General features: G+C 44.2%; 3 protein-coding genes across 3 annotated transcripts; 1 reads left to right on the top strand and 2 right to left on the bottom strand.

Moving 5' to 3' along the window:
* Positions 1 to 761: 761 nt before the first annotated feature.
* On the top strand, positions 762 to 13,152 carry adam17a (ADAM metallopeptidase domain 17a). The gene is made up of 19 exons (XM_083683754.1): positions 762 to 1,348; positions 2,182 to 2,314; positions 3,147 to 3,280; positions 3,416 to 3,504; positions 3,763 to 3,940; positions 4,946 to 5,076; positions 5,194 to 5,280; positions 5,599 to 5,718; positions 6,059 to 6,212; positions 6,470 to 6,561; positions 7,006 to 7,158; positions 7,448 to 7,647; positions 7,942 to 8,045; positions 8,383 to 8,517; positions 8,610 to 8,740; positions 9,034 to 9,112; positions 9,238 to 9,326; positions 9,520 to 9,576; positions 10,592 to 13,152. Exons 1-19 carry the CDS (start codon positions 1,243 to 1,245, stop codon positions 10,994 to 10,996), a joined length of 2,577 nt encoding a protein of 858 aa, XP_083539880.1. The 5' UTR covers positions 762 to 1,242; the 3' UTR covers positions 10,997 to 13,152.
* A 24-nt stretch (positions 13,153 to 13,176) lies between these two features.
* Positions 13,177 to 15,258, bottom strand: iah1 (isoamyl acetate hydrolyzing esterase 1 (putative)). The gene is made up of 6 exons (XM_083683756.1): positions 15,156 to 15,258; positions 14,938 to 14,990; positions 14,688 to 14,839; positions 14,322 to 14,483; positions 13,937 to 14,058; positions 13,177 to 13,682 (listed from the first exon to the last, which is right to left on the bottom strand). The coding sequence occupies exons 1-6, from the start codon at positions 15,216 to 15,218 to the stop codon at positions 13,509 to 13,511; spliced, it is 726 nt and encodes a 241-aa protein (XP_083539882.1). The 5' UTR covers positions 15,219 to 15,258; the 3' UTR covers positions 13,177 to 13,508.
* A 192-nt stretch (positions 15,259 to 15,450) lies between these two features.
* Positions 15,451 to 21,840, bottom strand: LOC310814371 (cleavage and polyadenylation specificity factor subunit 3). Its single transcript, XM_083683755.1, has 18 exons — positions 21,727 to 21,840; positions 21,504 to 21,567; positions 21,152 to 21,249; positions 20,905 to 21,033; positions 20,457 to 20,634; positions 20,213 to 20,302; positions 19,983 to 20,133; positions 19,628 to 19,803; positions 19,168 to 19,326; positions 18,727 to 18,873; positions 18,025 to 18,177; positions 17,695 to 17,803; positions 17,283 to 17,381; positions 16,981 to 17,075; positions 16,766 to 16,853; positions 16,517 to 16,583; positions 16,343 to 16,439; positions 15,451 to 16,100 (listed from the first exon to the last, which is right to left on the bottom strand). The coding sequence occupies exons 1-18, from the start codon at positions 21,795 to 21,797 to the stop codon at positions 15,999 to 16,001; spliced, it is 2,073 nt and encodes a 690-aa protein (XP_083539881.1). The 5' UTR covers positions 21,798 to 21,840; the 3' UTR covers positions 15,451 to 15,998.
* Between the last annotated feature and the right edge of the window lie 85 nt (positions 21,841 to 21,925).

The following is a 21,925-nucleotide window of genomic DNA, read 5'->3' as shown; positions in this document are numbered from 1 at the left end:
TAGTTTCCCACTTGGAACCCTTGAAAAAGTTTATTGAAAAATAAAAAATAACAACCACAGTGAATTTAGGAAGTGGCCAACAGTAAGCTGTTTGTAGTGAGGGTGACTTCCTTCCGTACCCCAGTAGAGGGGCGTGGTTTGAGATTTCCGGAGTACCTATGCAACAAATATGTTGAACAGTAACAATGTACTACATGTCACATTCATACTGTACTGAGAATTTGTCACCTGTAACTGTCATGTGCATTGAATTGTGGGACCAAAATCAGAAAGGACTTCTGGAGTAGTGTGCAGTGAATTCATACTATATGGAAAGGCAAATCTAGTATGACATCCTGGCATTTTATACATATTTCCGTAAATTTTGAATACTGCAAAAATTGTAGTATACTGAAAATTCCTGCATACTGAACGCCTACTAAATAGGTTACAGTACGAGCATTCTGACACAGCCACAGGCGCTTACTGCATACATTTTACTAAACAGTATGGCCTGAATAGTAGGCTATGTAGTATGGGTAGTATGCAGTGTATACTTTTAGTAATCAGTAGGCAGTTTGAGCATTCAGACAAGGCTACAGGCAGAGTAAGTATTGCCTAGGTTCCTCATGTACTCTCTCCTCGCCTCCTTCTCAAAATGCATTGAAGGAGAATGTCCAAGAGGAGGAACCTCAAAGGCGAGGATAGAGAATGTGAGAAAGCAATGAAAGACTTTTGAGACCTGGCCACTCACTCACACACTGCTGTTGGAAAGAAAACTAATTCAGCAGTCATGTACGCTACAGTTATTTTCTTATATCTGTGACATTTCAAGGTCACTCTTAGTATAGTTTAAAAAACGATGACAGACTTCTGCATATATATGTCAGATCGCCATAAACACCCTTTTTCTCTGACACATAAAAAGCGGATGTTTTTTTTTCTCCAGCCAAAACAATGTACTTCCGGGTATAGGCGGCGGTAGCACTTGTCCGAAATTGGAACGTAACTGAATTAAAAAGAAGTAAATTTGGCGATATATATATATACATGGATGAATAATTCACACCTATAGCCATTTTAAACGTTGCTAGTGCATTTATAGACATTGCGAGCTTGCTACAACTAGTCAGGTGAGCCAGGCTTGCTAACGAGCTACCTAGCTAGCCAGACACATACAGCTGTTGGTCTACACATGTTGACATTATTCTTCAACAACTTGTGATCATGACACCGGTTTAGTAAGCCGTTTTTATCATCGCGATGAAGTATCTGGTGTTTGTTGCCCTTTTTGCTCCTTGTTGGGTCAACTGTGCGGTTAAACCAAGAACAACAGAAGAGGAAACACGGGAAAATGACATAGAGCTTGGTGAGTAACGTTAGCGTACTAGTCAACTATAGTCACTAGTCTTTTTAGTCGTCAGTAGCTAGTCTGCTAACCAGCTGTCAACGTATGGCATTGAACGACAGCTTCAGTAGGTTAAGTTTACAATCGTGTCTTAATCTTAATGGTAGATAGCTGGCAAGACGATATGTAGGGACGTGATGGTTGATGACATTTCTGAAATGTCGCCTTTTTCATAATCTAAACCATGTGTCATCCTCCCTCCTGGGTAGGACATTTTGAGGAGTTTCTATTCGCATTTCTTGGTTCATCCTTGTCCTAAGGGTCCTGCCAGTCAGCTGTAACTAGCATGAACTGTGCTACTGGTCAGGTCGAAATGGGCTAAACTGGTTTGATGATTTTGTTATCTTCAGTAGGTTATTGTCAGTATGTTTGACTCCATATTGCACTATGTCTGTCATCCTGAGGCTGTTATAGACCATGTTGGTATATGTCTATGGAAATCTGTGATAAAAGGCCAATATTTGAAGTGTGTGTGTGACACTAAAAGCCTATGCAGGACTGAACTACACAGTTTAGTTTTCAGGGGGAAATTCCATTCTAAAATATGAATTAGAGGATTTAAAATTATTTTAGGATGCTGTTAACTCTCAGTTTAAAGTCTACCCTTCAGTGCGCACACAAACGTACCAAAGTGGGTTGCCTACATAAGGTAGAAACATATAATGTATGGTGTTCAGGTTATATAATGTCCTGCACATGGTCTTAACATGTTGTCAGTTGCTTTACTATACAATAATGCTACGTCATTAGGCAATATTATGACATTGGTCTCTCTCACCTTGTGCCTTTTTCAGAAGCCCTGTCTACCATGCTGTCTGACTTTGAGGTGGTGCCTATATCTGGACTACTACAGCACTCGGTCAGGAGGAGAGACATCCACACCCAATCTCACCTGGAGCGCCTGGTCAGCTTCACTGCTCTCAAGAGGTAGGAGCACCAACTGGGCCCAGCTGGGGTCTCCCTTAGAGAAAAAAAATGAGGGGACTTGCCTGACTCATGTTACATTTCCGAATTGGTTAACATTTGGTTTAGGTTAGCGTCAGTTTTAGGTTAAGACCCGGTCGGATACTGGTGAGGAAGCTGTCTTTAGTCTCACCTGTCTTCCTGAGGAAGTGATGTTATTGGTGGTTGTCAAGTCCTCTCCAGTTAGTGAGGGAAGGACTACACAACCAGCCACTGATCACAAGCATAGCCTGCTTGTTACTGACTATGTAACTGACTGTTATACATTAGATATAAAATAGTATGTTATTGTTATATATTTTGCCTGATATTAGATTTGGACATGTCAGGCTAAATTAGGTTAGATTTGACACATTTCTGTCTCCATACTGTAGTTGTGGTATAGGCGGAGAGCCTTCTGATCCTGTCACTGTTCAACTGGAACTAGGACAATCTGCTGTAGACATTCCTGCTAGTCTGCCTTGGTGACCTACAGTATACATGTCCCGTCTGGCTCCTTGTGTCAAATGTCAGCTCTGATCACTGCTGCTGTACATAAAGCATAAAGCAAACTAGTCAGTGCTTTTATTGTTGTACTGCTGTGCCCTGGGGTTGCCCACAGCTAGTCGCATGACACTTCAGGGAATAGATAACTGAGAAAGGGCTATCTGTGACGTTTGTCAAGGAGGCTAGAGTCCTTTGATGTATATTAGGCTTCTTACGTTACTGTAATTATACCATTGGTAAAACATTTGAGCGTACGCATTCTCGTCGGTATCTAAACATTTAACCTGTTTTTTCTTTTTCGTTCCCTCAGACATTTCCAGCTTTATCTGACCACCAACACAGGCCTGTTTGCTGACGACTTCAAAGCTGTGTTTGTGGATCAACAAGGGAAGCAGGACCGCTATGATGTCCAGCTGCAGAACTACTTTACCGGGCATGTTGTAGGTGAGCCGTAAGGGGTTTCGGTTTGGTTTTGTATGGAATGTTAACATGGATCTCTATGCATGTGTACACACGTGTGTGTGTGTTTAAAAACACTTAAACCATAAACCTTTGTCTCGTCCTGTCGTTTGTGTGTAGGAGAGGAGCACTCTCGTGTGCAGGCACACATGGACGGGGACGAGTTCTCGGCCCACATCCTGACTGATGAAGCGGAGTACAACGTAGAGGTACAGTCCTCCTAAAATAGCACCGCTGCTCATTTAAAGCAGACCAGTACGTGTAGTAACATAATTGAAGAAGAAAATTATTCCAAAGCTGTGTCAAAGGTACTTTAAGCACTTATGTGACCAAATGACCAGCCCAATCAACCAGCTTTAGCCTTGCCAAGATAAAAGAGTTATAGAAACCAATCCTACTTCCTCTCCCACTTCTTTCTTTCTTTCTTTCTTTCTCTCTCTCCTTTCCACCCCTCTTTCTCTCCTCAGCCCCTGTGGCGGTTCACTGAGTCGCCCTCCGACAGCCGGTTGCTGGTCTACCGCTCGGACGACATTAAGAACCTTAGCCGCCTGGCCTCGCCCAATGTGTGTGGGTACGTCCATCAGGCTGGGGCCCAGGAGCTACTGCCAGAGGAAGCTAGGGTGGCTGGAGAGAGAGAAGAGGATGGTAAGTGTGTGTGTGTGTGTGTGTGTGTGTGTGATGATCTTCAAGTGCGTGTATTGATGTGCAAAAGTGTGTGTGGGAGTGAGAAATATACAGTAGGAGGTTATGATGTACGATTTAAGCTAGTGTGTCAAAAGTAAAAAAAAGAAGGGAGGCAGGTGAATGTCGGAGGTGGAGAGAAGAAGGAGGCGGAGGCTGGGCATTCTATCTTGTTCCTAGATTGTGATGCCTTCCAATTGTTTAAAGCCTTTCATCTGGCAAACCTATGATCTGTACAATACCTACGGTATGCTCCTAGTAAGAGGGTATTATATAAACTCTTGGCTTAAAGCTTTGATTCCTTTGTGCTTCCCGGAAATGTAAACCTCATTACAATGACCTGAGGGGGGGGAATCTGAGGGAGCTCACACAACATCCCATTCAAAACACTGGGTGGAGAATGAATTGATGGAGGTGAAGGATCTCACAGCAGAGGCATTAAATTGTGTGGGGCTCCATTTAATGAGATGATTATGACTCGCTGGACTCCCACTGCTGCTGGGAGGCCTGGAGCTCACAGCCACCCACGCTTCCTGGCTCTGTGGAGGAGAGCAGGGCTGTGCTCTGGGTAGGAAGGCAGAGAACATGACTTGCTGTGGTCAGTGGGGGGGGGGTGGAGGTGGAGGCGATTTACTGTAGTTTCTGCCTAGAGGCACTTATGACACACAAGGCCCACTCAGAAGGGAGGTAGTCCTACTGGAATTAGACTGGCTTAGATGTGGCTTTCCGGGTGGGGGGGGGGGGGGATCATTCACATTCTGCAGAAAGAATGATACGTGTTGATTTTGTCTTGATTCCTGCAAAGTGTGTAGCCAGATGATACAGTAGACTCCTGTAGAAAAAAAAGGCAGGTGTATATTGGAGCAAGATTGTCAGTTAATCTTAGACTCTCTATTTCACAAATATTACAAGCAAAAAATAGGGAATATTTAAAAAAATAAATAAGGTCGGTCTGTCCGTCTTCCACAGAGCTCCTCCACAGGGAGAAGAGACAGGCCCACAACCACAAGAAGAACACCTGTCCCCTGCTGCTTGTGGCTGACTACCGCTTCTTCAAGAACATGGGTCGCAGTGAGGAGAGCACCACACTCAACTACCTGGTGAGTGAGCCAGACTGACTGACTGACTGACTGACTGACTGACTGAGGATGAGGAGGTCTGTAGAGCTGCAGCGCATCCCCTCCCTGTACTAATATGGAGTCTGTTTTGTTCCCCAGATTGAGTTGATTGATCGAGTGGACGACATCTACAGGAACACCACCTGGGATGAAGAGTTCAAAGACTACGGTGTACAGATCCAACAGGTAGGTGTGTGTGTGTGTGGGAGGGGGGGGTGTGTGTGGGTGAGTGGGTGGCGTGCGGGGCTAAGCCGAGGATAGCTGTTACCTTAATTGAATTTGGGAAAGCATTTTTTGAGGAGGCACTGTCTGAAAGCTTTTTTGTGCCCATGTGGGGAAATTCAATTTGTTCCACTAGCCTTGGGAATGAATGGAGACACTGTTTGTGTACCATGAATCCCATCACACTCTCACTGAAAAGATATGCACTCCACTCCATGCAGCTAAACCCCCCAACCCCCGACCTTAAGTGGGTTTAATAGCCTTTAATGTTCTGTGTTCTAGATCATCATCAACAAGGCTCCGACCAAGGCTCCAGAGGACCAGAGAGGGTGGAGCCACTACAACATGAAGAACAGTCCCACGAAGGACAAGGAGGTGTGGGACGTCAAGAAACTCCTAGAGGTGAGCCAGGGCTACTGATATCAGAGAACAGTGGACATTCTAGTAAAGGGAGTACACTTACGTTTTACCATGTGTATTGTTCTGATTAGAATTAAAGATTCAAACTCAACTGTAAATGAAGTTTTAGAAATATAATTTACCACATAACTGTCAATATATGACCCCTAACTGTAATGGTACATTCAGTCATATGAGTGTCATATGAGTATTTTAGGAGTATTATCATTTTTTTTTTTTTTTTTGCACAATAGGCTATGTTACTGCATAGACTCGATTACAAACCCTTAACAAATGCACATTTGTCCTATTTGTGAATGCTGCTGTTCTGTATGCTCTACAGCAATTCAGCGCAGACATCGTAGACATAGCAAACAACGTGTCAACGGTGTGCCTGGCCCACCTGTTCACCTACCAGGACTTTGACGAGGGGACCTTGGGGCTGGCCTACGTAGCTCCGTCTAAAATCATGGCTCTGGGTGGTCTCTGTCCCAAACGTAAGGATGGACCCATCATAGAATCATACAATACCTTTCCCTGTGTAACATATATTTAATAGCTTTGCTGTCTGTCTACCATAGTTATACTGTAGAATGGTTTGGCTGTCTGACATGGCCTGGCATATAATTATTATATTTTTGGAATAATCATAAGATACTGTTTATTGTTTTGTCAATTCTGATATTCAGTTTGAATGAGTCCTGATCCCTGGTATGTCAACTTGCTTATTTGTTGATGTTTATTTTCCCCTTAGCTTACTACCCATCTCGCTCAGTCAAGAAGCCCAGTTACCTGAACACTGGTCTAACCAGCACAAAAAATTATGGGAAAACCATTCTAACCAAGGTTGGTTCCTTATTTTCTGTCTCATGAATTACCAGCACCCTCTATACTACTGCATATAGAGCATTCTAGAAAGAAGGAAGGCTGGAGTTGACCTGGTATTATTGTATATTACATGACCCAATTCTTCTGTTTTGAAAGGCCTGAAGCATTACTCACTTAAGATGATGAACGTTTGTTGTCAAATGACACACGTGATCAATATCTGAAGATGTGTAGCACATTGTTGTCAGTCATGGGTTGAGCAGCAGTATTAGCGTGTGACCACTGACTAATGGAGACCTGCTCTTGCCCTCAGATAACATAACAACTCACATAAAAACTCATTTATTTGTTATCCCAACATGCTATATTGTATTGTTATAGTATGTATCATGTGATGTATTGACATTAGTTTGAACATAGTTTCCAAAGTGTGTGTGTGTGTGTGTGTGTTACCACCACCAGGAAGCAGATTTGGTGACCACCCATGAGCTGGGCCACAACTTTGGGGCAGAGCATGACCCTGACAACATCCCCAACTGCGCCCCTAGCGACGACAACGGGGGCAAGTACGTCATGTACCCCATCGCTGTGAGCGGTGACCACTACAACAATAAGGTACTGCTCTCCACACTTGCCAATTCCTGGCAGATTAGTGACATTGTTCACGGCTTATAAACAATGTCCAAATCACATTCCCCTTTGAGTGTTGCCAATGCTGCCTTGCTAGAGCAGTGACATTTGTTAGAATAATGTAGCTCGCTACAACACACTTAAAAAACCACCATTGGTCTCTGTTTGGGAATACAAACTACATTTCCCATGAAACCATTAACCCTGTCCTGTCCTGCCTGCTTGTCTGTCTGTCTGTCTGTCTGTCTGTCTGTCTGTCTATCTACTCCCAAAGCACTTCTCCGACTGCAGTAAGGTCTCCATAGGTAAGACCCTGCGCTTCAAGGCCCCTCTCTGCTTCAAGGAGAGGAACAGTAAGGTGTGTGGGAACTCTCGCGTGGAGGAGGGGGAGGAGTGTGACCCAGGCCTGCTGCACCGCAACGACGATCCATGCTGCTCCGCTGACTGCAAGCTCAGGCCTGCAGTACAGTGCAGGTATGAGCCCCCCCCCCCACACACACACACACCCTCTGAAATGTCTGCTTCTGCCCAGGTTAAACGCGCACATTATAATGACGATTACAGTACTTACAGAATGCCAAGACAGTACAATACAATCAAATGATGATTTCCTTTTCAACAGACATTGACTCCACACACAGACTCTGTAGTTATTGCATCTTATCAAATGAGTGTCCAGTCTCTCTGTAGTACTGTGACCATGAAAGTACCACTGTGCTGTTAAGAGACATTCCCACGTTGTCTTTTTCTGTCCCCTGTGACATCCAGTGACAGGAACAGTCCGTGCTGCAAGAACTGCAGGTTTGAGTGGGCAGGGAAGGTCTGCCAGGAGCCCATCAATGCCACCTGTAAGGGCGGGTCCCGCTGTTCAGGTCAGTGAGCCCCCTGCTGGACAGATGGATCAACTACAGAAAGTCATATATTATCTGTGCGTAACAGTCTGATGGACAATATGAGCTGGTAAGAGCGGCTGGGTTTGATGAAGTTTTGTTTTCTGATACTGAGGCGTAATGTTAGTGACATGGAGGGAGGCTGGTGGTAACTCCACTACTTTTATTATATACAGAGTTGGACAAACCTTCCATCTTGGCAGCAAATGTTTTGATTGATACTAGTAAGAATGCAATCTATGGCTCTGGTATCCGCTATCCTGGTCTTTTATATTAAGATGGATGTGTTGACTGGGTGATCACTGTCATCCATCCCTAGGTAACAGTAGTGCATGTCCAGCCCCTGACAACGCCCCTAACGACAACATCTGTGTGGACAACGGGAGGTGTCACGATGGCGATTGTAAACCCTTCTGTGAGGCTGTGCAGAACTTAAAGCCCTGCGCTTGCAATGGTGAGCTACACATACACATACACACACACACACACACACACACAAACAGTTTAAAGAATGCCCCTTTTAATCTCATTCTCCGATTCTTGCAGAGACGTATGAATCGTGTAAAGTGTGCTGCAGGAACCAAGATGGTGCCTGCACTCCCTTCATTAAATCCAGTGGGGACTTCCTATACCTGCGCAAGGGGAAACCCTGTACCGTGGGCTTCTGTGACGGCGAAGTGAGTGACCCCTTCCTTTTAACTTTGACCTTTCACCTCCTAGTCACAGTTTGGACCAGGTTTTTCTTGTAAAAGAGATTTTATCTCAATGAGACTAACCTGGATAAATAAAGGTCAAATGAAAAAGAAATGGACGTATATTACCAATGTAAAGGCTCTGTTTATACTCTCAGATACCACATTGCACTATAAATGAAACTAGCTTTTAATGGTACACACTGAATGTGTTATATTTAGACCACCTTTGGACTGCATCCACCTTGATATCTTGTCTGTGTATCTTCCTTTCACAGGGGAAGTGCATGAAGCAAGTCCAGGATGTGATTGAGAGGCTGTGGGATTTCATTGACAAGCTGGACATCAACACTTTCAGTGAGCGGTGGTTCATTCGGGTTGAGGTCACCATTTAAGAGTTGTTAAAAGGCGGCGATTCACTGAAAAGCTGGTTGGAGTTTATTCTCTCTCTCTCTCTCTCTCTCACTCACTCTCTCTCTCAGGGAAGTTCCTGGCTGACAACATCGTGGGCTCGGTCGTGGTGTTCTCTCTCATCTTCTGGATCCCTCTGAGCATCCTGGTGCACTGTGTGGTGAGTCCAGTTGAAAAACAGTTATCTTTACACTTTTCATGGCTGTCTCAATACATCATTTTAGTTGACACAATGATCAATCAATCCACATTTTTGTAGAGCACATGTTATCCGTGATTGCAACACAAGGAACATTAAATAAGTACAAAGTGAGGTCATTAAACAGGTTGACATGTTTTCTGTGTTCCTGTAGGACAAAAACTTGGACAAGCAGTACGAGGAGAACAACAAGTCCCAGTACTTCCCCGGTGTAAGTTCCTCCTGTGGTATACCCTCCTACACTCACCCAACACCCCCTCGTGCTGGTTGGTGGCACGTGCTGTGAAATCACAGATCTACCCCCGAGTTCCTTTTTAAAACACACATTCTTTGACTAGAGAGAGAGAGACTCTGGGATTCGGGCGTTCACATGTTCGATGTTCGCCCAATTCCAAATGGATCCTCTGCCCCCTACTCTTTTTGCTCTCATGACGGTCTGATAGCACTGAATAGGTGGACGGAATGTGGTGAAAATGTGACTTTGTTTATCAGATCTGTGTTCAGATCGAAAAGAAGAGCCCAGGCTAACTGTAGTTGGATGGACTGGCCTAGAGGAGAGTTTGTGTTAGCGGAGCCTTGCACAGCGTGAGTTAGCCCACTGTGCATAAGGTAGCGTAGAGCTTCTGGCTCCAGTTGAATGACCTGTCCGTCACTGTTTGCCCCTCCCCCACACGGAACTGCAGCAGATGGTGGAAGTATGTAGTAGAGCTCCGCCCACAGGTGAGTGTGTGAGGGGTGTGGCGGGGTCCAGTGTGCACGGTCAGTGGTGTCACAGGAGGTGTGTGAGGTTGAGGAGGGCACCTTTGTCTTTGTGAGACGGTTTGTAGCCAATGTGTCAGAGGATGAGGATGTTGATGTTGTTGTTGTTGTTGTTGTTGTTCTTGTTGTTGTGTACTGACTGTGCAGTGAGTCATTCGGTCCTAGTGGTGTTTAACTAAGACAATTCCATTTAAACTCAGCCAATTCATTTGGAAAATAAATACTCACTCTAAGTAACAGCACATGTTGCATTATCAGCAGGGTTAATTAATACATTGATAGAGACTTTGTCTTTTGGCAAAATGAATCACAATTTGAGTCATCAACTAGAAAATGTATTATTTTCGTCGTGTTTGTTTTAGTTCATGAATTAGTTGAGTGCAAAATGGAATGGACCCTGTCACCTGTAGGGACAGCAGGCCGTGTAGTCACATCCCTGAATGTATCTTCCCTCCTCTATCCTTCAGAATGCAGAGATTCTGAACAACCTCGATTCGGCGTCCATTCGTATCGTCAAGCCTCCTCTACCTCCCTCCTTCTCCGCCGCCCCGATCAGGCCATCCTCCCTCCTCTCAGCCCCTCTTCAGGGCAGCACCAATACCCCGGCCCCAGGCCCGAGCTCCGGACCTGCCCCGGCCAGCGCAGGGGGCCCCAAGACGGAGGGTCCGCGAATGGCCACTATACAGGAGGACCCCAGCACCGACTCTCACCCGGGAGAGACAGAGGAGGCCCTGGAGGAAGACTTCCTCCACGGAGGGTCCTCCGTCCTCAAATCATCCTACGAGGATTTAACGGAACAGAGCACACAAGCCCGCGATAAACGCCGCCTCAAGAGACAAGCCTGCGTGGACAGTAAAGAGACCGAGTGCTGAGGGAGACACTTATAAGCACACACACACACACACACACACACACACACACACACACACACACACACACACAGAAAGGGAATGGGAAAACGCACACACATTCTTGTAGATGGATAGATATGGAATAAATGCTTACATATCCACACAGTCATAATCACACACGCACAAACATACAGTGTAAGAAAAGGAGGAACTGGAATAGTGGTTACACATCTCTGGTTACGCTGCGTTGTATAACACAGGAGGGGCTTCCAGACACTGTGTGTGCTGTTAGATACATCTAGATGTTATCATTTGGGTTTGATCCTATGAATTAAAGGCAGACTCTGGGATATGATGTCAATGTGAAAAGGAGCCGGACGACGCCACCAGAGATCATTTCAAAACGGAGACGAGGAGACGATCAACTCCAAAAGTTGCTGCGGCTTCCCGCCATGACCGTATCCCAGAGTCTCCCTTTTAAACCAAAGTGAAGTATGTGCTTGAGTAGTGTTGCTATGTGAGTGACTGCAGTTTAGATTTAGAGGGTCAATGTTTTACTTTATGTCTGCGTGGGAAAAGAACAAATATTGTGCCTTTTTTTTTTTTTAGCTTTGTGAGTCTCAGCGGATTGTGCGGTGACGGTACTGTACACAGTCAGTCTGGTCGTTGGACTCTTAATTCTGAGTGACCCGACTAACGGCTGTCTCATTGGGTTGATTGACAGCTGGGCCGGTTGGTTCTCCACTGTCACGGCTGTACATGGCGAGACTCAAGTGTGTAATATTGATAAGATGTGGGATCGTGTCAAGGTCAGAAGTGATATACATGTGTTGTTATACATGTTTGTTATGTTTCCTTTCAATTGACAGTATATATGTATAATATAACTGCCCTCATGATCATGTCATGTCACTATACTGTTTTGTCCCCTAGTTTTCGGTGCACCTGTGAAGGGTTTGGTAAACGCTTTGGTATTGCCACACCATTGATTGTGAATGACATGTTAAACCACTAAACTTAATGTTGTACAAATTCAGATGTCAAAAGGTAGTGTTAAAATGTGGGGAGACTGGTTGGATGGTTTCAGTCGTTGATTGACCCCCAGACTAGGACAGCATGGGCAGGTTACCGGGTTAAATCATTGTACTGTTTTGGACCTACCTACAATTTCACTGCTATTTGTATGTATCCATATGTGTCTGCTGCATTTAAAGTATTGTTCATTTCACTGGAGGTTGTGAGGTATGGTTCTGTTTCATATGTTGTGAAATGTTTCGAACCCCTTTTTATATTTGTTTGTTTTATATGGCCAAGTTATGCTGGTTGTGATAGTATTTGAATTGACTTCATCCCAAGTATGAAATAAGCTGTCTGTGCAATATATAATTTAATTTGACCAGTCACAACAATATCTTTCAAGATCAAATCAAATTATTTGTCAAAGATAAGGGACCGTTGGAGCAATGATTGCTCTTTTTTCTTGTCAATACTTTATCATGTAGTTGCTTCAGTTTTTATCTTTTATATAAGGAACCTCAAAGAAAATGGTAGTGCCTTTCTGAAGTTGAGCCTGCATGTTGCTTTAACCATGTCTCCTTATGTTTGTAGTACTTGTACTATATAGAAATCTCACCATAATCGACTCAGCTGGATCTCCTTCATACTGATATAATCAATTAGCTCGTATCCTAGATGTTATGTCCTCTGCGCTCTGTAAGCACCGCATACGTTTTAAAACTTGTGATGAATATGATCCGATTGAGAAACATGAGTCTCGTTTTGGATTATTTTCATTGTTTTCAGTCTATTATTAGACGATATGATGTTTATTCTGCTGAAAGGTAAAAACATGTCTTGCTTGTGGGTCTAGATCATTCTGCAGCTTTGCTTTGACATACGTCAATGGTCATTGTCTCGCATTGTCAGACATCGCGGCTCCGTCTGCACTGTCAGTTGAGGCTCCGAGTGTCGTGTAGGAATGACGCCACCTGTCATGAGACAACGCAGCTACGGTCTGATGATATCTGTTCATGTCTGTGTCATAGCATTAGCTCAGTGAGATTCACTGATGCCCTGAGTACATGTCCTCGTTCAAATTCAGGGTGTACTCGATGATCTGTATTAATAAATGCCTCTGCTAATAAATGTGTACACAAGTCTTTGTCTTTCTATGCTTGCATTGAAAACATAAAATCTAAAAATCAATAACTTTTATTTCTACATTTCAAACAAAGATCATATTATTCAGGAAATAATTTACTGTACATCATGGTAATTGCAAAAAAGTGTTGAACCATTCGTTATCCAACTACACCTTGTTGTGACACACTATACAAGTGACTGGCTTGTTGCTAGCAACACACTGCGCAAAGCGCTGGCTGGGGACAAGCAGCACAGAACTGTGTTACCATTGGCTGTTTTTGTCCCCATTTAGCTCTAGCGAATGGTAACTAACAAATGCTGTCATTGCTCTCATTGAGTCTGGGGTACAGGGAACGTGGCAACGGGCTCCTCTCATTGGCCCAGTGGGCTGTCAGTCACACAGTAGACTGTTCTCAGGGTTTTGGGGGTCTACGTCTCCCCAGTAAGGCAGGATGAAGGGCAGGCCAACCACATGGCTCTCCAACAACGTCCACAGGTGCTGCGACACAAACTGGTTCCCCTTCTCAGAGAGATGCAGGCCATCCGAGAGGTAGGCTGTAAAGTCCTGTAGAGAGAGAGAGAGAGAGATTCAGATAATGACAAATACGGTAGCAGACAGTTCCAAACACCAGACAGTTCCATTCATTCAATGACATAGATTTACTGTACAGGCTCGATGAAAGAGGGTTCCAACAGCAGCTAAATAACTCAATTACAATACTCTAGCATATCAAAATAAAATCCCTGTGCGCGTAATCTAAGGGAACGCCACCAGACTGACACCGCTACACTTGCAGTATCTGCAAGGGGAAATCCCACCTGTCCGTCTTTCTGCATGAGGGTCCAGAGGTCCAGCACTTCTGCCCCGCACTGCCTAGCAGTCTGCACACAGGTCTGGGCATACTGCCCTGCCACCGCGTTGAGACGATTCAGAGGAACACCTGAAAGGACAGGAGGAAACACAGGAGGGAAAAGGGGCACAAAGCCCTTTATAGCTTGAACGCCATTATAATGAACCATAATAATGAACTGTAATGTTCATTCGATCCTACCAAACGAGAGGAGAGAGAGAGAGAGAGAGAGAGTGTGGCACACACAAGCCATTCGTAACCACAGCACCGCACACAATAGTATTCAGTCCTCCACATTAGACGGGAGAGAGAGAGAGAGAGAGAGAAAGAGGATGGGAGAGTGTGTGTTTCACCTTTCAGGCTGCACTCCTTCTCCCAGGCTGGCTCGTGGAGAGGAGGAGGAGTGATAAAGATGACTTTGTCTGCAGACACACCCACAGACGACAGGTGTTTGACAATGTCCTTCAAGTTCTCTGAGTACTCCTGCATTGGCACATACTGCTGTGGGTTCTTATCTAAAATAATACATAAAAGAAGAAAAAAAAAGACAAGAAAACTAAATCAAATAATAATAATAATATCATGTATAATAATAATGTTTTCCCCTTCTCAAAGAGATGCAGTATCACATCTTCAGATGGGCATACTTATATAATCCACTGGTAGCTAGATGGACTAGAGTATATTAGAATGACAGATCACTGATAGGTTGCACTTGCCTTCAAGAGCACAGTCGTTGGCTCCGAAGAAGACGGTTACAGCTGCAATGTGGTTGTCTGCACTGCTGTGATTGGGGATTATGCGAGGCAGGATCATCTTTGCCCATCTTGAGTTGTAGCCCGACAACCCTCTGTTCACAACGTCGCATTTCCTAGTAGTCGACATAAATTACATCGGCTATTCCATCAACTATCATATCAGAACTTACTGTTGTCGATTCCATGCAAGTGTGTTAAAGAAAGGACTCACCTGGCAAGTTTATTGGCTATTTCGGAGCCCCATCCATTGGGTTGGAATGAAAACTTGAAGAATCAGAAACAAGTTAAGAGTACAGTCTGTCATGACAAGCTAGCCAATGTAGCTAATATAGCTATAGCTCTATAGGCATGATGAAAGCATGCAGATAACAAAGCATACAATGAAAATCAACTGTACAGTATTCATTAGCTATATGTTTTGGGATTTACCTGAGTGATCGAATCGCCAAATAAGATCACTTGAGGCCATATAATGTTCTTTACTTTGGACATTGCTGGCTAACAGCTATACTTCACTACTCCGGCAATAGTTGGTTTCTGTCAATTTCGCAAGAGTGAAATTGCGCCATCTACTGTGTATGAATGGATACTGAAACTTGCGGTCTGGAGTTACACCCTATTGTGTGTGTTTGAGGTGAGTCATGAAATTGAAATATGCTTTACTGATGTTTATGACTTATTTGTTTAATCAAATGCCATTTAAATGCCATTTATTTTTGCCATGATCTTTCATTTAGATTTTTCCATCAGCTGCTATGATTAGTAAAAAAAAAAAATCCGTGGCACATTACAGAGATAAAACACTCACACACTCACAACTAAAAACGTTCCAAACATCTCTACAACCACAGTAAGGCCCTTGATAGATCACGATGATCAATAAAACCTACTTGAAATTAGAAGACCAGTCTATTTTTCATTACACATACATTGACATATATAAAATCTATACAAACAAATCTAGATACAAACAATTAAAAAGTACAAAATGTCCAGACAGATCAGTGCATTTGAGAACCCATCATTCACAGTAGTGCACATATGAACATGACTACAGTTCTGCACATTAGTACAGTGCATATGAGCAGTCCATCCATCCGATGACAAAGCAGCAGATTCTGCCAGCTACTCCTGACTTTCTCTTGAGTCTATATTCATCCATGTGTATGGGGAGGGGGAGCATCAGACTGTGGTTTGTTCCAGCCTGTATCACCACCGAGGTAGCTGCAGAATGACTCCCATCCCCTGACCTTGGTTGTAGTGTATAACCCCTCATATGATGGGGTTGAGGGCGTCGTACAGACGCTGCACGGCCAGCTCCACCATCTCCTTCAGAGACTCATCTTCTGTGCTGTCATCTTCATAGGACACAGTCTTGTGTGGGGGAGAGGGGAGAGGTCGCCTGTTAGCAAGGCTAGCATACTGGAACTACACAATCCCATGAAGGGAAGCAGCATCACCTATACATCTATTGCATGTCATAGAAATGCAGTGAACGTGATTATAGGATGTCTATGGTTAATCACAGTGACTTGTCACAATATGCAAAAGGCAATTTAGGGCTATTTCTAATTGACATCAATTCATTATTTACTATAGAAGTTGCCGTTACTTACTCTTGTCTCCAAGCAAATAAGTGCAGTCTTCCCATCCACTGTCACAGTGAGGTTTTTACCATCTTTTAAATCCACACAGCCCTCTCCAAACATGTCCCTGTGGAATTCACAGATTATTAATTTTGATTTAATTTATTTTATATCTTCAAAGTACTAGACAGAACTTGTACTTACTGCAACATGACTCCCAACCTGGCCTGGTAAACATCCATGTCCACTGCTGTACTCTGACTCTCCATAGCTGTCAATGATTACATAACCGTTTCAGTCAGCATGGATCATAAAACATGAATAGACCAGGTGTCGTCTTATCTGAGCAACCGAAAGTATTTTATTATTACCGTCTTGCTAACTGTCTCGAAAAAGATTGCAAAGAGAGCGTCAATAAAAGCGGCATATTCAAGTCAAAGATAACGGGCCGACCTTTCTGAGCTTTGGGGTTTGACTGGACCTCCAACACCACAGTAGTGACAGCGTCAGCGTACATGTCGTTCAACGGGTTGGCGATCCACTGGTGGAGGACAGACAGAATAGACAACACCGACAGAAGTTACATCACAAGTGAGCCACCCAAGCTTAGGAGCCATTTTACTGGCCTGGACCGGACTGGATTGGATTGGACTGGACTGCTGTCTCACCTCCAGCAGCACCATGCCGACCTCGTGTACCAGAGTGATGTTCTTGAAGATCTTCAGGGTGGACTTCTCTGTAGCGTCCAGCTCCTCCACATCCCCTAGGAGAGAACAGGCAGGCAACATACAACATCAAACAAAGAATAATAACTATGTGTTGTGTATGAAATGTGATCTTATGACAAATAAATGCATATAAACAATCAAGCACTAAGGACATACAGTATATCAGTTCTAAATCAAGTGTGATGTTCTTGATGAGGAGGCAGCTTACACACACAGACAGAGAGCAGTGCTTCCCTCAATACCTGTGAGGTTTCTGAGTTGGCAGACTAACAGACTGTAGGGTCCAGTGAATGGGATGGCCTGAGTCTGTTTCACTGTGCTCATAGCCAGGTCAGTGTAGTCTGGAGAACAGGAGAAGAATACACATTAATTCACCTTGGATTAGTACTATGGGGGTCCTCCATAACATGTCCCTGATGTTAGTGGTTATGAAAGCCATTCTAGCAGAGTGAATAAGCCATCAAGGTTGTTTTTTTCTGATGACCTCAGTCAATTCATTATGTGTACCGGGGGAGGCTGTGGAGGTAGAAATCGGAGGACAGGCTCATTGTAATGCATGGAATGGAATGGAATGAGGAACGGGATCAAACATGTGTGTCTCCACTGACGTGTACGGTATCATGTACCTCTGAGATCCCTGGCGGTGTTACTCACTAGAGAGGTCTGAAGGGGTGAGGATGTGGTAGTTGAAGTTCCGCTTCACAAGGATCCCTGAGACCCTCTGTCCCTGGGCGCACTTCTTATCTGCCAGGGAGCCCATCACCTGAGGAGAGCAGAGAGACACACACATCCAGAAACATGGTATGGTTACGCCATAATGTATGAAGGCACATGTAACAAACATGTTATAACGCATAAACAAACCAACACATATTTGTATTCCTACTTTTAGACTAGTACATCATTTCACCTCCAACTGCTAGAGTTGTGTTGTATATACTCCTGTGAGTGGAAGCATACAGTTTCCAGAGGCGGTGACTTCACCTTGGCCAGTTTCTCTCCTCTGAAGTTGAGTGTGACAGCCTCTGTGTTGCGGGGGTTGTGCACCTCGATGTGGACCTCGTCATTGTCCTCGTACTCCCTGATCAGAGCTGCCTTCAGACGGGCCATCTCATTCTGCTCCCCGTGCACCAGGATCTGAGACCAAGACATAGACAAGACTACGGATAAGGGTCATAGGGTCATACATATACAGTGCCCTGCATAAGTCATGGGACAGTGAAGCATTTTTTCTTCTTTTGGCTCTATACTCCAAAAGTTTGGATTTTCGTTTGGAATCAAACAATTACCATGAGGTGGAACCAATATGTACACAAATACCATCAAATAAGCTGAGAGTCTCTACTTTAACCTCACAGTAATTGTCTGATTTCAAACTTTTGGAGTGTAGAACTGAAAGAAGAAAAAATGCTTCAACGTTCACTTTACTTAGGCAGGGCACTGGATATGGAAATGTTTTAGTTTTTTCATATGGAATTTGAATCTAAAGAGAGAGTGAGTTTGAACTTACAATCTACTCGTATTTGAAATTATATTTGTACAGTATTGCTTAAAAAAACCTGGATTTGGGAGAAAGACAGATTGACAGAGAGGGAGAGAGAGAGAAAGAGGGGGAGAGATAGAGAGAGAATGAGAATGAGCAAGAGAAAGAGAGAGAGATTCAACACAGACAGTTGTAACTCCTACCACATGAGGGGGTTTGAGCGCCCTGATGAACTCGCTGGTCTGCTGGTAATCAGTGTGGGCGGAGAAGGAGATGTAGTCTACAGACATCTTCAGCTGCAGCTTCTGACCTGACATGGTGGTGATCTCCTCTGGCTCAGACATGATGTGCTGGACGACACACACGGCGAGGGTACACAGAAAACACAGAGTTACGTGAGATGAGTGTATTCAAAGAAGCCCCAGTATGTTCTATACTACAGACATTCTGTTGAGTATTGAGGTGAAAGCTGAGGGCAAAACATTAACCTCAACATGAGAGGGTTAAGGACTTAAAACACTGCCACCATTTACAGTATGAAGTGAGTGTGATTGGACAAATCTTAATCAAGTAACTGGTGAATAGCCGTATGTATGTATGTATGTATGTATGTATGCATGTATCTGGCCCCGTCCCTGGCTGACCTTGGCTAGTGTTCCCTCCACAGAGTAGCCGGCGATGATGACCCCGTTCCTCTTGTCGGTGCACCAGCTCTCAAACAGCTCTCTAGACAGGCCGCTCTGCATCATACCTGGAGACGCCATCACCACACTGGGTCCGATGTCATCAAAGTGGTCCATGCTCTGAGCACACGCAGAGGGGACGGGACATCAGAGATGGAGGTTTCGATATCTAATTGATCATAACTGTCTTTATGAAATTCTATCAGGTTAGAATGGTAAAATTATACTCCTGAGACCAACAATGCAAGCTAAATTTTTTGTGAACTTTGAGAAGCCAGACATAAAGTATTCTTTCTAACAGAATATGTTCTTTACCTGCCAAAACAACATAACAACATACTAAAAGTTTGTTTGTTTGCTTGTCTTTTCTTCTGGGAATGCAGATATGAAAGGGGAATTCATCCCTCAGTGCTCCTCTAACCTTGAGGTTGCTGATGTGCTTGAAGACGAAGGGGTTGTTGATGTTGATGGCCTTGCGGATCTTTTCGTTCATGGCGTGGACGTAGGTCTGATACACAGCCATGCACTTCTTGGCCAGAGAGGAGGCGTAATAGATGGGGATGTCGTGGAGCTCAGGGTGGTTCTGCCAATACTCATCTGCAGAGACAATGACATGGTTTTTGTATAGTTTTTATGATGATGATGATGTGAGAAGTAGAGTCTACTGTGGTAGTCTGAGCATATATAGTCTACAGTGGTAGTTCATATCAAAACCTTCTATATCAAAGACCCTCCATATACAGTGCAGAGAGGGGTTGAGGGGCATGGCGTCTCACCCAGGATGAGCAGCAGCTCCTGGGCTCTGCCCAAGGCGAACACAGGGATGAGACAGCGGCCTTCTCTGTTGACAATGTCATGGATTGTGTTACAGAATCGAGCCTCGCGCTCCTCCCTCTTTTCATGGATGTGTGTGCCATACGTGGACTCCTGAGAAAGGGAAAAGAACATTTAAAAACATGCCAATGTCAGAACAGTGTGAAAACCACCTTGAGGACTGATTACGTACAATGATGAGGATGTCCGGTTTGACACTGGGGATCTCTGCTGCCATCAGATGTCTGTCTTCCTGTCGAGAGAAGTCTCCAGTGTACAACAGCTAGGGGGAGAGAAATAGAATAGGATTCCTCTCATTCAGTGCAAAAAGGATATGAAATACACACACTTACAATGACCAGAGTGAAGTATACATTTGGAGGACTTTGAAATTATAGCACTTCAAATCACCACAACACCTAAGGTCCACTACGTACCTTGACTCCGGCAATCTCAATCATGAACATAGCTGCCCCGAGGACGTGACCGGCATGGTAGCACCAGAATTTGATGCCGGCAACCTCTTTCACTTCATGAAAGTTGATGGTCTCTATCTTGTCCATGCTCTCCTCCAGGTCTGTCTCTGTGTAAAGCATGTCGTCTGCAGAGATGTTACTGAAATAAAGAAAAACACACAATATTAAACAGCGCAGTGACCCTGATTGCCAAGGCTTTTGGGGTAAAGCATGAGAGATGTATTTTGAATGCATTGTACCATGCAATCATAAGTCAGAGTGATACATTCCAATGCATTCAATGGTCCCCACAAGGTATACTTGATACTTTTTCTTTCATCCTGGTCAATCCAGAGGATTCACTATTTTGCAAAGGATCACTGTATGAGAGAACCCTGATCTTTAGACAGCTACTCTGAGTGTTGCCTACCTGACTTTGACATAATCAGACAGAAGCCAGCGGTAGATGGCTTTGGTGGCGTGGGTCATGAACGTTCTTCCTTTGAAGCTGGTCTTCTGGAGGAACCACGGCAACGCACCACAGTGGTCCAGATGGAAGCTGCAAAAGTGAGAGGGCATTGGTCAACAATCCACACTCTCTGCTGTCAACTTGTGTGTGTGTGTGTGTGTGTGTGTGTGTGAAAATCAAACACAGAGTCAGTGTGTGTGGAACTCACTGGCTGATTAGGAGCAGGTCTATCTCGGCTGGGTCTATCAAGTCGATGTAAGGAAGTGCGTCCATGCCCTCCAAGCCTGGATGGATGCCGCAGTCCAGCTGCAGAGCCATAGAACACAGTCATACATAAGTACTACAGCCTACATCTGCCACAAACACTATCAGCTTTCTCTCTGGTGACTTGATCACATATTTGGAGACATGACCAAAAAGACCAAAAAGCATTTATGCATGGATATATTTGTCAAAGTGATCAAAGAGACCTAGCCTCGTTTTTGCACAAACATTACAGGCACATAAAGGGGGTGCCATCATCAACACAGCTGATACTGCATGCAGGAAGAAAAACATACCATGATTTTCCTCCCTTTGAATTCCAAGATGATGCATGATCTGCCAACCTCCTGTCCAGCACCCCTGGAAACAGAGCCTCAGTTATAGCCTAGCAAACCGAACTAGAAATGACGTAGTCTAATGTTGCACTGTCTGGCACACTTCTCTCATCACATCATTGCATCACATGAATAGCTATCTGGCTGCACTTTCATGATAAATCTGGACACCCAAGCTACTCACAGTGGTCGAATAAGGAGCTGGTCGCTTTCCTCTGCGGGGACCGATACATCTGCTTTACGTTTTGCAGCCATGCTGAAGTGTAGTATGTATCAGTTATGGTATAGTAGCTTAATCATTACAGGCAAAGATCTGTGCGGAGGGTGTTTGTTGATGTTCATTCCATTCATTCGTTTCCCTCCCTATGTGTTTGGTGAACTTC

This window comes from Argentina silus (genome assembly GCF_951799395.1).
Source record: "Argentina silus genome assembly, chromosome: 13".
NCBI classification, from domain to species: domain Eukaryota; kingdom Metazoa; phylum Chordata; class Actinopteri; order Argentiniformes; family Argentinidae; genus Argentina; species Argentina silus.
This window is presented reverse-complemented; position numbering and strand designations above follow the sequence as displayed.

What these genes read in the sequence shown, in the direction of transcription:
- adam17a (XM_083683754.1), top strand. Translation starts at nt 1,243, where the DNA reads ATGAAGTATCTGGTGTTTGTTGCCCTTTTTGCTCCTTGTTGGGTCAAC. An exon ending in AAGCGGAGTACAACGTAGAG is followed by an intron (nt 3,505 to 3,762) that starts GTACAGTCCTCC and finishes TTCTCTCCTCAG; the next exon opens with CCCCTGTGGCGGTTCACTGA. An exon ending in AGTCCCAGTACTTCCCCGGT is followed by an intron (nt 9,577 to 10,591) that starts GTAAGTTCCTCC and finishes TCTATCCTTCAG; the next exon opens with AATGCAGAGATTCTGAACAA.
- iah1 (XM_083683756.1), bottom strand. Translation starts at nt 15,218, where the DNA reads ATGTCCAAAGTAAAGAACATTATATGGCCTCAAGTGATCTTATTTGGC. An exon ending in CAACGACTGTGCTCTTGAAG is followed by an intron (nt 14,484 to 14,687) that starts GCAAGTGCAACC and finishes GTATTATTTTAG; the next exon opens with ATAAGAACCCACAGCAGTAT. An exon ending in TCATGCAGAAAGACGGACAG is followed by an intron (nt 13,683 to 13,936) that starts GTGGGATTTCCC and finishes CTCTCTCTACAG; the next exon opens with GACTTTACAGCCTACCTCTC.
- LOC310814371 (XM_083683755.1), bottom strand. Translation starts at nt 21,797, where the DNA reads ATGGCTGCAAAACGTAAAGCAGATGTATCGGTCCCCGCAGAGGAAAGC. An exon ending in AACCGGACATCCTCATCATT is followed by an intron (nt 20,134 to 20,212) that starts GTACGTAATCAG and finishes TCCCTTTCTCAG; the next exon opens with GAGTCCACGTATGGCACACA. An exon ending in AGGTTGGGAGTCATGTTGCA is followed by an intron (nt 16,440 to 16,516) that starts GTAAGTACAAGT and finishes TGAATTCCACAG; the next exon opens with GGACATGTTTGGAGAGGGCT.